Source organism: Panthera pardus, unplaced genomic scaffold (assembly GCF_024362965.1).
Source record: "Panthera pardus isolate Hobbes unplaced genomic scaffold, ASM2436296v1 HiC_scaffold_11, whole genome shotgun sequence".
NCBI lineage: Eukaryota > Metazoa > Chordata > Mammalia > Carnivora > Felidae > Panthera > Panthera pardus.
Window position 1 is genome coordinate 95,252,358 of NW_026526666.1, and position 14,230 is coordinate 95,266,587.

At 62.9% G+C, this 14,230-nt stretch overlaps 1 protein-coding gene across 1 annotated transcript in view; it reads right to left on the reverse strand.

The window, feature by feature from the left end:
* Positions 1-573: 573 nt before the first annotated feature.
* PLEKHM2 (pleckstrin homology and RUN domain containing M2) overlaps positions 574-14,230 on the reverse strand; it is a 35,257-nt gene continuing 21,600 nt past the window's right edge. The window contains 24 exon segments of the mRNA XM_053898928.1: positions 574-1,659; positions 1,981-2,030; positions 2,033-2,097; positions 2,179-2,243; positions 2,245-2,283; positions 2,285-2,358; positions 2,699-2,735; positions 2,737-2,817; positions 2,819-2,864; positions 3,560-3,625; positions 4,078-4,268; positions 4,516-4,648; positions 5,261-5,349; positions 5,737-5,801; positions 6,122-6,212; positions 6,312-6,381; positions 6,645-6,733; positions 6,735-7,089; positions 7,091-7,325; positions 7,328-7,485; positions 8,574-8,656; positions 8,658-8,738; positions 8,740-8,804; positions 13,297-13,483. Of these exon segments, the coding sequence (XP_053754903.1) occupies positions 1,525-1,659; positions 1,981-2,030; positions 2,033-2,097; positions 2,179-2,243; positions 2,245-2,283; positions 2,285-2,358; positions 2,699-2,735; positions 2,737-2,817; positions 2,819-2,864; positions 3,560-3,625; positions 4,078-4,268; positions 4,516-4,648; positions 5,261-5,349; positions 5,737-5,801; positions 6,122-6,212; positions 6,312-6,381; positions 6,645-6,733; positions 6,735-7,089; positions 7,091-7,325; positions 7,328-7,485; positions 8,574-8,656; positions 8,658-8,738; positions 8,740-8,804; positions 13,297-13,483 (2,550 nt within the window). The 3' untranslated portion in view covers positions 574-1,524.

Consider the following 14,230-nt stretch of genomic DNA (forward strand, 5'->3'; position numbering starts at 1 on the left):
AAGTTCCAAACAGAACCAGAGGCCGAGCCACCCTGCCTGCAAGCCCACCTCTAGGCCTCCACGCCCACCTTTCCCAGCTCCCCACTCCTCCCCCCGCCGCCCCGTACGAAGCCCTGGAAGAGGCAGCGCTGAGGGCTTCGGGGCCCCAGATCATTCCCCCCAACCCCCGGCCTGGGCCTGGCAGGCATGGCACCCTCTGGCCTGCGCCCAGCGGTCCGGGGACAGCTTGGACACTCTCGGGTTTATCCCACATGGCTGGCACTCGCCCCAGAGCTGGGGAGGCTGGGAAGGCTGGCCGCAGAGACAAGTCCCGGGACCGGAGGGGTAGCTGCCGCTCCCCTGGCCACTGCAGGAAATACAACAGAGAGCAAAGGTCAGGCCAAGAAACCCTCAGGGCCTGAGCTCCAGAGAGCTCCATGGCGGGGCAGCGGGCGACCGGGTTCTCAGAGTCAGCACAGAGCAGCTGATGGCAGAGAATTATGGAATGAATGAAGAATGAATGGCCAAGGGGCTTCAGAGGGGGGCTGGAGATGCCCCTCCTCCATCCTGGTCATAAAGGGCCAGTGACAAGTCTTGGCAATATAACGTGTCTATTTTATTTAAAAAAAAAAAAAAAAGAAAAGAAACAACAAACAAAACCCAGACCATCTGACCCCTTCCCCCCGCGGGCCCTTGATAAAACTCTCCGGAAGGGCCCGGCTCCAGCCAAGCAGGGGATGGTCAGGAGACACCCACGGGGACGCCAGATGGTGGGCCTCCATTCCTCTCTGAGCCCTCCTCCTCCCCTTTGCTCCCTGCAAACGGAAACAGCCTGCCTCCTGGGTCCTCCTGGGTCCCTCCGGGTCCTCCGGCCGCTGCAGTTTGGGAAGAGGCAGGGGCAGGGGGCCGTGGACATGCGAGGCCGCTGGGCAGCCAGGGAGGGCCGGCCCGGCCCCTGCCCCTGCCCCTGCCCCCAGCTGTGGGCCCTGGCCGAGGCAGGCAGCAGTGTGCCGGGGGCCGGAGATAGCGAGGAGGAAACATGCACTGAGACCTTAGTGCCCGGCCTCCCTGCAGAGCCGGCTGAACGTTCAAAAATGAACAAGGATGGCCGGGTCTCCGCCCAGACCTCTCACTCGGGAGAGGAAGAGGGGACTGCTGCCTTCTCGGTCCTTCCGCTCCCCTCAAAGCTGATACTATTCTCACTGCTGTCCTGAAGAGACGCAGATACATCCGGATGTGCCGCGTACACAGTGCCCATAGGGCTCAGACCCTCTGCCCCAGCAGCACTCTCGGGGCACCACTGGCCAGGCAGGATGCCCAGGGGTGTGCGGAGCACCCATTCTGGATCCCTGGGAGGGGAGAGACCCCGTCTCAGGCCCCGGTCGGTGTTCTGTCCCCCAGGGTGGGAGTGGGCTGTGGAACAGGGGTGAAGCCAGGCCCCAAGCGGCATGATGCCCCAGCGGGCCACTGCTGGTGTGCTGCTCCGCTCGCCTTTCTTGGCCCGCGGGGGGGGGGGTGGGGGTGGGGGGGCCGGCCAGCTCCGCCTCAGCACCAGGGGTCCCGGGAGGCTCTGCCCCGGCACAGGCTGTCGCTCCGCTGCCAGGCGCTGTGGATGAGGCTCAGGGCATCCTCGAACTTCTTGCTGGAGGCTTCCTGGGTGGCCTTGTGGGGGAGGTCCACCTGTGCGGGGGCAGAGAGGGGGACTGTGAGGGCTTCGGCCCAGGACCCCGCTATCCTGGGGCGCCCACGGGAGCCCTGGAGACCCTCGGCACCACGGGACCAAGAAGGGGCAGCGTGTCCCAGGTTCTGCTTCTGGCTGTGGCCTCAGATGCGCTGGAGGGCGGAATCTTGCCCTTTTGGTCCTAAATGTTCCGGGCTGTCCCAGAGCTGCTGGTACAGTGCCGTCCCCAGGCCCCTGCCTCCTGCCTCTGTGCCACACAGGAAGGACTCCTCTCCCCGGGGCAGCGGCTCCACTCCTCGGGGCCCCGGGTGGCTTGGTACCTGGTAGATGGTTTTCCACCCGGAGCTCAGCGCAGACAGGAATCGGTCAGTTCAGATGTGCAGCTCAAGTAGATGACCCAGGGGGGCAGAGCCTGCTGGCTGTCCTGGGAAAAACTCCTGGGGAGGGCGGGTCCCCAGGTGAGCAGACGTGGCCCTCCTTCCGCAGGGCTGCCTCCACTGCCCCCGGGCCCAGCTCACCAGGACACAGTACTCTTGCCGGGTTCCGTGGAGACCGCACTGATGTCGGCCAGCCTGGCTGTGCCCTAGGGAGCGGAAGAAGCTGGTCTGGCAGTCCTCGTGGCAGTGTGAAGAGGCGGTCATCGGTAATCACCAGGCAGCAGGGGATGCAGGGGCTGGGGGTCACCCCCTGGGGATGACCTGAAGGGCATCGGTAGAGGGGAGAGGCAAGCTGGAGCTCTCGGGGGTCGGTGGCACCAGACCTGCCCCCTCAGGGGCCCAGCCAGCCCTTGGGCTCCCCCTGCTCCAGAGGTCAGGCGGGCTCACCCAAGTCGGAAGTGGAGGTGGGGACAGGGGTGACAGTGGGAGTGTCCGGCCCACAGGCGGCCCTGAGCCCTAGGACCCGCTCCTGGGCTGTCCCCTGGAGGTCCCTGTCTTCGTCCTCATGGCCTCTCTGTGAGTGCGTGTGGGTCTGGGGAAGGGACACCGGAGGGGGCTGGACGGGGTCGGGAGGCCAGACGAGCGGCGCAGGCCGAGGCGCTCACCCCTTTGGACACGGCCTGGCAGAGCTGCTGCAATCCAGCCGGCCATCTCGGCCTCGCTGTCCGCGCTCAGCTCCAGGCAGGGCCGGTCGGCGAGGATGACCTGGAAGGCGTGGGGGCCGATCCGTGGTGTTGGCTCTCCGACAGCCACCGCACTGCTCCCCCCTGGGCCAGAGGAGGAGGGGTGAAAGGGGAGCAAGGAGGCAGGGGTGGCGTCGGACACGGGTGCGCCTGCACCCGCGGTCCCGGGGGCTGGAGGCCACCGGAAGGTGCTATGGACCCCTTTGGCTCTCAGGAGAGACTTAAAGCTGCCAGGCGGGCCCGGCCCTTTCCGAGGGACAACTTCTGCAAGGGGAACTGCCAGAATTGCCAAGATCCTTCTAGATATCTCAACCTGGCCAGGCAAGGGGTGAGAATCCGCTCTTAGCTCTGGCCCTCTTGACATCAGGGCACATTCACTCCCGTTGCCTCTGTGGGCCCCAGGTTTTCTCCAAGTGCCTGTGCGTCCATCTTCCATCAAGGTCAGGAGCTTCCCGGGGGAGGGACCGCCTCCCCTGCCCGGACAGACCCTCCTGGCAAGGAGTTCCTCTTGCTCCCCTGACAGGACGATTGCCCAGCCTCCTTGCTTGGGGTCCTATAGCCTCAGGGCTCAGCAGACCCCAGGGCAGCGGTCAGGGCTGCTGGATGGGGTGGGGGCTGAGTGGGGGCAGGCCGAACTGATTGACCACAAGGGGGTGGGGTGTCAGCTCGAGCCAGGGAGAACAGGAGCCCCGGGTCCCAGGCTCGGCCAGAGCCGCCACGTGTGGGCAGCACCGCCAGGCCTCACGCCTGCCCAGCCCCCCATCGCTAGGGACACTCACCCCATGTTCACAGAGAGCAGAGGGGTGACATCTGTGCGGTCAGGATACTGGTAGAGGATCCCGTTGCTGCAGGGGCACAACATGGCAGGGGTGAGGCCCGCCCCAAGAACCGAAGGCCAGGTGGGGCCCAGATCCCGGGGGGGCCTGAACTGGGGCCTTAAGCCCCAGAGGCCAAGGGGCCTGCCCTCTGTGGAAGGGAAGGGTGAAGAGAGAACTGCAGAGGCTCGGGGAGGGCGTGCTGTCCCCTCAGCAGACCTGGGGATGGCGAAAACCTTGGCAGCAGCCCTGGCCCGGGACCCCCGCCTGATGCGCCCCAGGATCCTCGGGCCCCAGAGACGGCCGGGCTTCTTTACACAGAAGCTCTTGCAGCCCGAGGGGGTGTGCTCCAAAAACCTTTTGGGGGGGGAAAGAAGGCCCCCGTGGGCTTCTCTCCCGGGTGGCCGGCCCAAGGGAGACCCCCGCTGAGGGCCCAACAAGCCCCAGGTCGAGCCCGGGGCCAGAGCTGTGGGAGCCCCCACCTGAGGACCACGAAGCAAGTCTTCCAGTGCTCTTTGCCCAAGTAGGAGGTGCCCGCCTTGTAATGCAGCATGCCTTCTTTGGTGATGGCGCCCTCAGGGGGTGAGCAGTGGCAGGGCACTGGACCCAGGGACTCATCCAGGGGGTCCTCCCAGTGCACAAGCCCGTAGAAGCGCACGGTGACAGCGGTGGCCTGGGGGGGGGGGGGGGGGGGGGAGGGGGGCAGCAGACAGAGCGGTGAGGTCTGGGTCGGGCTCACCAGCGGCCCAGCACCAGGAATGGCCGCTGAGAAAGCAAGGCCGTGCCCCAAGTGGGGTGGGGGACAGGACCCGAGGGTAGGAGAGCCCCTCCCAGGTGGGTGATGGAGAGGTCCTAAAGACGTCCTTTTGCGTCGCCTGGCCCCTAACACCACAATACCTCCCCTGCACTCCCGGCTCTACCTCACACTTAGATTCCTGGGCCACGAATTTGGCCAGTGCCAGCTTCTCCATGGTGGCATCAGTCAGGATGCTGGGGTAAGGTGGCTCCCGGCAGCCTTTGATCATGGCGGACTTCAAAGAAGCCAAGAAGAACCTATACAAGGGAGTGGGGTTTGCTGTCAGAGGCCTGGGGGACCCCCCACCCTTCAACTGGACGGGATCCCGGCCTGGAGGGGTCCCAGGAACTTTGGGGAGGGACCCGGCCGGAAGCAGAGCTCAGGGCAGCAGGTGGGGCGATGATGCACCGGTCGGTTGCCATCAGCTGTGACCCGGAAGAGGCCTAACCGTTCCCCGCGGCCGAGGTGCCTGGGGTCTGACGGTGAGGCGGGACCCTATGAGGGGATGCCGCAGAACGGGTGGGACCCGGGTGCCCGTCACTATCCGATCTTATCATGTGTACTTTCTGTATGAAAGCACAAGGGCCAGCAGTGGGGCTCGGGTGTCCTTCCTGGCGGGTGACTCACACCAGCCCCCTTCCTCTCCGCAGGCCACGCAGGGTCTGAGGTCACCTGAACTGACGAGGGAGCCAGTCAGTGTGTGTGTACCTTTCCCTGCAGGTGCCGGAGGGAACACATCTGCTCCGCACTGGTTTGTGTCCCACTTCTCCCCCTCCTGCCCCAAGGGTGGGGAGACCAGGCCAGGACCTCCAGTCCTACAGGAACGGGGAGGTGGGGGATTGGCCGGGGGCGGGGGGTGCGTCACTCACTCAGCCAGGGCCACGTCAGCCGTGTCCAGCAGAAACTGCTTCCTGCGGTTGGTGCACACCAGCTTCACCGTCTGCTGGTCGAGGCCCACCTGCCAGAAACGATACCTTCACATGCACAAGGGGCTTGGCTGCTGCCTGGCGGAAGAGGCAGCCACGGCCAGACAGAGGGCCGGCTGGGGAGGGAGGAGGCAGACCCTGGCATCGCCACAAGGTAAAGCCCCGGAGGCCTGGGACCCAGGGCGTGAGTCAGGGAGGGGAGGGATGGTCGGAAATACGGTGGACAAAGAGGCGTCCTCAGACTCGGTCCTTATCCCCAGCATCATGTGGTGAAGCTCCCGGGAGAGGAGCTGACGCCCAGCCCTGGGGGCGGAGGGGTCGAGGCAGGGACGTGCCTCGCTCTGAGCTCCCGAGGTGGGTGGCCAGAGGAGCCCCGTCCTGTGCAGTTGGCCTGTGCCAACTGCAGATCCTGCACTCACCGACACATAGTCAAGTTCATTGTAAGAAACGGCCTCTTCCACCAGGTATGGCTTCTCCGCGGCCCCTGAGAGAGGAGACCCCAATGCCTGTAACTCTCAGTGGCCTCTTTTCCCTCCCCCTGCCCCCTTTTCTAAGACTGGCCCCTCTCTCAGCGAGGACCCGTCCTTGTCCTGCGACCTGAGATGACAGAGTAGGACAGTGACACGGGGTGCTCGTGGCGGGCAGGCCCCCGGGCTCGTCTTGGGGCGGAGTGGAGTGTTTTCGCCACCACACGCCAGGCAGCCGAGAGCCAGGGGCGGGGGGCACAGAAGGAGGGAGGGTGGTCAGTGTCGTCCTCGACCCGCTCTCAGCAGCTGCCCTGGCCTAGCCCGGGGCGGCGGGCACCTTTCCGGAGCAGGTAGACATAGCAGTCTGTGAGCAGCACGTACAGCAGCTGCAGGGTGCCCTCCATGTGCCCGGTGCTCATCCGGATCATCTGAGGGGCCGAGACAGGGGGCGGTCAGGCACCCCGGCTCCCGCCCCCGGCCCGGGCCAGCGCGCTTTTGCCCCTGGCCCCTGAGCTCCTGGGACTTACTTTGAAGAGCTGCTCTTCGTTTTCTCGAAACACGTGGATCATCAGCAGGAGTAAGTGATTGTTGTCTACCCTGCGAGAGGGACAAGCGTGGGGAGGGTGAAGGCCAGGAGGGGGGTGGGAGGGGACACAGGCACGCGGCGGCACCGTTGTCGCGGCTCTGCTCCTGACCAAGAGCCAGAGCGAGGGAGGGGAGACGTGCGCCCCGTCCCAGCCCCCAGCCCAGGCTAGTTCCTCCGGGGGTTCTGCTTGGTTCGTTGGGAGGACGACGCCCACCGTCCCCTGCTTTGCAGGCCGGGGGCATCTCACGGCAGCCGCACCGAGAGCCTTGCTCACCTGAACTCTGCCGAGTGGGTCATCTCAGAAGGGCTCCCCTGCCCCTCATCCACCCCCGAGTCCTCAGCGCTGCTCGGACACGGGCTGGGGCTGGTCTCGCTTGAGCTGGCAGAGAGCCTCGTGGGTCCCGGGCTCTGCTTCGGGCACAGGTCCGTCACCCGCAGGGGGCAACTGCGTCTCCAGTCCCCGGGTCTCTGGCTCCCGGGCCTCCCCCGGGGCGTCCTCTAGGGGCCCAGGTGCCTGTCCCTCTCTTCTTCCTCCTCCCTCTTCTTGGCCAGCAGTCGCAGGGCCACCAGGAACATGCAGCGGTTGGCCAGGCCCTGCAGGGTCATGGTTGCTGCCACTTGATGTAAGAGCGCTTGGACTCTCGACGGTAAAGCGGTAGAAGTCCATTGGGGCTGGAAGCCCCTCACTAAAGTCGCAAATGGCGGCTTCTCCGGGGCATCCCCGGAGAGCCGGTCCGAAAGGACTGGTCTGGGGACTGGACGTGGGAGCGCCAGGCGCTGGGGTCCAGCTGCCCGTTGAGCTGGTCAATGACCTTACTCAGGGGCTGCCCCAAGCGCTCCATGGAGGTGTCCTTCATTTCGGGGATGAGCAGACCCATCTGGCCGGGCTCCGGGAGCTCGCTGCCCTCGGCTGTGCCGCTGGGCCCCTCTCCCTCCTCCTGGGGGAAGTGAAGGTAGCGTCCGGTGAGGCCCGCCCAAGGCCTGGGCTGCTGACGAGGCCGTCACCATCGCCCCGCCTGGCACGGCTGTCCTGGCTGGAGGAGGGGTGAAGCGGACTAGCTTCCTCATCCGATCTGGTCTTCTTCTTCTTGCCGGTTTTCTTCTTCTTGGTGACCCTGGGACAGTAGCGATGGGGAGAGATTTACCATCTGGGCGCCACTGAGCTGGGGAATTAGGTGGGCTGGGTCAAAAGAGGTGATTCTGGGCGTGTGACCTCTGAGGGCACAGCCAAGCTTCCGTGGTCCTGGGCAGTGCTGGCTGGGAGGCCCTGGGCCAGGGGCACAGAGCAGCTCAGGCCCTGAGGGACCCCCTGCTGTTGGCAGAGACAGGGACCAGAGGAACCCCTGAGCAGGTCCCACGAATTCTAGCCGATGACACAAATGAGCTAGCTGTGTTCTGGGGGGACAAAACAGGCCACGGTCGGTCGGAAGCGATGGCGCCTCCCTTCAGCCCTCCCCTTAGGATGTGGCCGGTGGACCCTGGGCGGACCTCACTTCCCATTAGGTGTCACTGTGGATAATTCAACCAAAAGTGGACTTAAAGTCTTTTGGGCTCAAACCCCTTGGTTGCAAATTGGCTGGGACGGGCGTGGCAAGGCGACCCCAGGCCTGAACCCATGAAGCCACTCGGGACTCGAACCACCCTGCAGAGGGGGACCCCTGACTCCAGTCACTGGGGAGCAAGGCCGGCAAGGCCCAGGGGTAGGGACACGCACATCTTCTCACCCGGGGCTGAGAGCCTCAGGGCGGGAGCCCAGGGGCAGGCGGGAGCCCAATCCGTCCGCACTTCCCCCCTTCTAGGTAGGCCCCTGGCGATGGATGGAGACCCTTTTTCTTTCAAGGAGCCATGCTGAACTACAATCGGTACAGACCTCAGAAACTGTACAGCGACACCCAAGGACCCCCTGGGGAAGAGTTCCAGTCTGCAGGGACTTTGTGGCCCTGGATGAACCTGACAAATGCCCCCCACCCAGGCGTGGCCCCGGTCATGGCCTGTGCCACACTGTCTTCCGGGCTCGGGCCCTCTGTTTCTTCCTGCTCACAGAACTGCGGGAGAACCACTCGGTCTCCAGGCAGATGCCCATGTGTCCCGCCAGGGGGTGAGTGTGGTTCCAGTCTGCACGGACAACGTGACACCAGGAGTGCACAGGATGGACGTCAGGACATGCTCATCCAACTGCTCCTCGGGGCCCCTCCCCACCGACCTGATGACCTCCAGCTCCGTGCAGGCGTCTGGCAGGTCAAGAGTGCGGGATTCCCCCTTCTCCTGGGACGTCGTGTGCACAGGGGGTGGTGTCGGAGGAGGACACGGTCTCTGCCTGGTCCTCACTGAAAGGGTTGTGGCGCTGGGTGGGACTCTTGGTGGAGGCCCTTGCTGCTGGTCGGGTCCGAGGCGGTAGAGCGGGGCCCGCTGACAGTGTCTGTGAGGTCTCCATCTGAGAGAACGGGAAACAGGAGACAGCCCGTCAGACAGCATCTGGGGCCCCCGGGCCCCCAAGGCATGCCTTATCCCATGAGGGAGGCGGGTGAGTTCCTCCCAGGGAAATCCGACCGGGGTGGCCCTGCTTTAAGATTTGAAGCCCCAGAGCAACAGGACCAGGGACCTGGGCTTGAAGAGCGACTTGGAGGGACACCACCACCACCTGCACTGGGAACCCTCAAGAGCTCGTAGCAATCTGGCCGAGTGCGAGTTAAGAGCCCCGAGGTTAAACGGCCTCCAGGCTGAAGCCCCTTAGGACAGTGACCTCGATGCCTCAAGAGGAAATGAGCCACAGACCTCTCAGGTTAACCTCAGAGCCTTCCGACGGAGAGTGCCAGAGGGGCTCCCCAGTGCCCCTCCTTCAGCACCAAAGGCCACCGGCAGGGCTGAGATACCCAAAGTCCTCTGAAGGGTGCCCCCCCCACCGGAGGCAGATAAAACGCAACAATGGCAGAAAGAATAGAGGGAGAGAAGGGGAATCAGAGAAAATGAGGGGTGCAGAGTGGGGGCAGGGGCTGAGGGCAGGACAGGGAGCCCAGAGAGTGAGGAGCGTGGGGGAAGGGCAGAAGACGGACCCAGAGCACAGGAGGCAGGACGAGAGGCCAGATCAGGGCAACGAGGAGATGCCAAGGGGAGAAGAAAGGTGTGCCGAGTGGCTGCCCCCCAACAGCTGCCTCATGGGCTCTTCGGTGGCCGCTTCTCTCCCTGACATCCTATCCGCTCACTCCTGGGGGTGGGGGTGGGGGGAAGGGGGGGCAGGACCAGGCGCCCCTTGAAGGTGAGAGCTGAGAACTCAGTTTCACTCAGCTTGCCTACTGGTCCTTTCTGGGTCGGTCACCCTGACCCTTGGCTCCACCCTGGTGAGAAGGCGGGGAGGGGAGGGAGGCTGACTCTCCAGAGAGGGGCTGGTTTATCGGCTCCCCCTGCCCCCAACCATCCACCCCAGGTACTGGAACGGGCGTGCCTAAAGCACACGGGGCACTTATCTGGTGGCAGATGGGAGCTGCCCCAGCAGAGGACTGAGGCCCTACTGGCGGAAGAGGCTGGATGACAGCTAATGGCACGGGACAGGGGACGCTCACGCCCCATTTGCCAGCTTACACACGTCTCGTTGGCCATTATCTGCCCAGAGGAGACGCAGTAAACACGCTTCCCGTCCTCAGCCTCATCTGGAAGGGCCCGACCTGCTGTCGGCTGCCTAGTGGGTCTTGGAAACCGCTGGGCAGCTGTCTGCTGATACAGCACATCAGCCAGTTTTTTAAAAAGTACAGCGTCTCTTCATGGGAGGACAAAAGCGGGGCCGAAAGCAATCGCCAGCCCTGCCAGAAAAACACTGGCAACACACGAGATTTGCCGCTCATGTCCCGGGACCCCAGAGCCTTCGTTCTCAGGTGCAGCAAACCTCGCCCTTTGGTCTCAAAGAAGGATCCCGCAAGGCCAGACATTCTTGCTCCAGCCCCCAGAGACCTGCGGCTGTCTGTGGGAGCAGCTGAGGGGTGAGTGAGCAGGCCACGGGACGTGCTGGGTGTCAAGGCTGGACGTTGGGGGGGCCCACCGGTTCTGGAAGTGAGCTGAGGACCATGGAAGGCCGCCCCAACCCCCATTCCAGGGCCCAGAGTTTGGAGCCGCCCCCGAATCCTGCTCCCCTCCAGGTGGAAGAAGGCAAAGCTTCCCAGGTGAGCTGCCAGAGGAGCCTCGGGAACTCAGGAGGTCACGGGGCGGGGGGGGGTGGGTCGGTGTGGGGGGGTGGATTAAGGTCACCCGGCCCCCGGAGCCCAGCCCGGCCCCGCCCGAGCAAGCAGTGCCACCGGGGCTGTTAGCTCTCAAGCCACAGGGAGCTCTCAAGGGCTGCGGAGGAAGGTCAGGCCCTGTTTGTCAAGTGACTGCAACAGGCAGCGAGGAGCTGGGTCGGGAGGGGGTTAGTGGTTAGAATCAGAGGCAGGGAGAAAAAAAAACAAACCAATGCCCAGCATGTGCACTGCAAGAAGAGAGGTTGAGAGGGTAAATGATGTTACGATGGAATTCTGGATTTCGGGCTGATCTTAACTAACTACCCCATGGCACTCTTCAGTGCTACACTCACAGCCAGATGACCTAATTAATTTTCCCTCACGCCATATCTTATTTCCCTCAAACTAAGCTATTTCATGCTCACATTACTTGGGAAAAGATCATCTGTCATGCGTTACTCAGAGATCACGGCCCTAATAGCAAAGGGGCCGGCTCTGGAGCAGCGGAGAGAGACGCTCATCTCTGCCTCCTGCCCAGGATGAGTAGTCAACACCCCCACCCGGGCCAGCCCCTGGCGGAAGGGGCCCACAGGGTGCGTGGTTCTTTAACAAGGAGGGAGGGGGGGTAGCTACGGCCTCAGGTCTAGAGGAAGCATTAACCCTCTCAGAAACGTGCCTTGAGTAATCGTGAGAACGTGGGGTGGAGCTCTATGGACTTTCGGAAGCCCAGAAAGCGGAGTCACGGGCAGGAGGACGCCCAAGTGTCGTTGTCGCTTAGCGGACAGGTGGGAGGGCGGGCAGATTCTCTCTTAATCTGCCTTAAAACTTCAGAGAGAATCTCCCTGTGGGAAGTTTCAGCAGTGCCTGGACAATTTCGCTCATTCGGTCCTCGGTCTCTTTCAACCACGCCAGAGAGGAGGCCGTCAAGAGCGGACTGGAGGAATCGAGTCCTCTGCCTTTCCTGCTCGATGCTTCTGACCCAGGAGCACATCTGCCCTGAAGGAGCTTACGGTCCACAGGTTCAACCCACGCTCTCCAGAACAAGTCCCCGCTCGCTGGGTCGGGCCACTGGCACCCGCGCGAGGTGGCAGTTCCCTGCGCACATCCGGTGCTTCGACCGGCAAGGGAATCGGGACGGGACATCGCTTGGCGACCCCATGCGGCCACCGCGTAAAGGCAGGAGTCCTGCGCTAGGAGATGGGATTTGCCTAGGTCAAGTTCTCCTCCTGCAGAATTCCATCTATTAGAAGACCAAACTTGGCTTTATTATGATCACTGACATTATTACAAATAATGAGCTGATTTCGAATCATGCAGCAAGCTTGGCATGGAAACGTAGCAAAACGGGAAAAGAGGGTGACAGCGGACTCTGTCCCACCTTCCCAGTCTGTGCTGGGTACAGACGGCACTGCTGGAAACACATCTCCAAAATCATAATCTATAAAAACGAGGGACAAAACCGAAGATTAGAAACGGGCAGTGGCAGGACAGGGAGGGCGGGGGCAATGGGGCGGGCGACACGGGGAGAAAACGAGAGAGGAAAAAGCTACACTTTCTACCTTTCATCGAACAGCTTTGGGGAACCCTTATGCTTCTCAGCTCGGACACTGGCCCAGAAGCTCTGAACGGCTAGAAAGACCTCTGGGGACAATCCTTTCCAACCCCAGCACCTGGTTCTGGGACGTGGGCTCCCCCGTACCTAACCTTCTTTTCTATCCCCTGCCTTTCTTCCCTCTGAACCGAGCAGCGGGTGGCAGGTGGGCTCGAGGGGACGCGTCCGCCGCGGACGGCCCAGCTGCTCCCTCGGGGCCTGGCCCCTGGCTTCTCCGAGGCAGCCCGTGAGCACAACCCAAGGACACTGTGCTGCCGCCTTCCGCTCGTACAAGGAGTCGTGCTGACGACAAGTCTGAAAGTATTGCCCTCATGGGCCCTCGGCTCATTGCACAAGCAGACACGGAGGAAGAGGGCCAGGGCCTCAATGCTAATGCAGTTCTAGGGGCTGAACTTGTGCGCGGGGTCCCCTTCCCTGGAGCTGAGGCAGGTGCAGCCAAGGAAGAGCTCTGGTTTCCCACACGGGACGAAGGTTGGAGGAACGGCCAGTTTTATAAACGAACACAGGGGGTCTGAGGTTTGAAAGAAACTGGGCTGTTCCAGTAAGTTGTTGGATCAAGAAAACAAAGCAACCTACAGACGTGACGACAGTCTTTTCCAGTCTCGGGTGCAGTGGGGGCCATCAGCCCTAACATGCTAGCAAGTGCGGGAGGGGCTCCTGAGAAACGGGGGTCAAGTTTCCCTGAACTTCGGACCCGTCTGGCTCTCTCGTCTCCATCCAGGGGTTGCTCCGCCTCTGTCTGCCTAAAACCAGGGCAGCGCGACCTCCCCAGGCAGGCGACCCTTGCCCCTGCAATGGCAGGGAGAGTTTCCGGGTCACGCAGCTAATCCCTCCTCACGTAGAAAACCGCCCCAGGCATGTGGCACTGGCCTTCTGGAAAAGAGTCTGACATTCCCATGATCTCACGCTGGCTTTTTGCGCCCACACTCAGTGTTTCAGCCGCCGCGGAGACACTGAGAAAACAAAGATCTGGGAAATGGTGGGCCCTGTCGAACTTCAAATCTCCCCCATCGGACCGCAAGGAGCCCGGAAAGACGCCAGCCAGCCAGCCAGGCACCAGCAGTGTCACCGCAGCGGCGTGGCTCCCGGCCGCCCGGGGCGCTTACCCTCGCTGGACGGGGCAATGGCGCTGTCATCCCACTCCAGGTTGGTGGAGGTGACGGAGTTGAAGGAGTTGAGGGACAGGCTGTCTGAACCTTGCACGGAGCTGGGGAGGCGGTCTTCGAAGTCCAGCAGGTACTGAGGTTTGTAGTAGTCAGGCATGTAGGGGGCCAAGTCCAAGTAAGGGGCGTCCTGAGACGAGAGTGCAGAGGGCGGGCTTGGCTGCGGGAGGCCTTGGGCGGCCGTGCGCAGACCTGCCCCTGCCAGGCCTTCTGTGCTGGTTTCCCTTTGGGAGAGCAGTGGGCCTAAGGCTCTAAATTCAGAAATTAGCCGCTAAAAGGAGCGATGTGAATGGCTGTGGCTCATACAGCGATGGACTCGAGGCCAACGGAGATGACAGAACCCTACTCTGCCTGTCGACCCCTCCTTGACCTCTGCGACCATGAGAATCGCTCCCGTTTCCTCCAGTTTCGCCTACTTTTCAGTAGGCAGCCTGTGCTGCTGGTGCGGGGGCCTGGCGGGGTGACTGGACTGGGACAGGGCAGCTGCCCGCTGATGAGCCAAGTCCAGAGCCGCTTTGGGCCCTCCTCAGCCCCTCCTGGGCCAGCGTCCTGTTTCTCCAGTGGGTGACCGTGAGGGAGGCTGGGAAGCAAGGAGCCGAGGACCCTTCTAGGATCCCAAGAGGCACAGGGGTGAGCGTGCCTGGTCTTTCTCAAACATGCTGTAAACATGACAGAGGGTATTTTAGCACTAAATACTCCAGGCGATGTGGGGACAGACAGGCAGGAAGGGGTCACCTGAACGAGGAGTTCTGGCTTAGATAAGCCAAGATAGAATCACCTACTCGGTTCCACTGTTCTGACCCTGAACCCTCCCGTCCCTGAACCCCAAACATGTTGCTCGGGCTCAGTCACACCCCATGGGTCCCCTGAGAGGAAC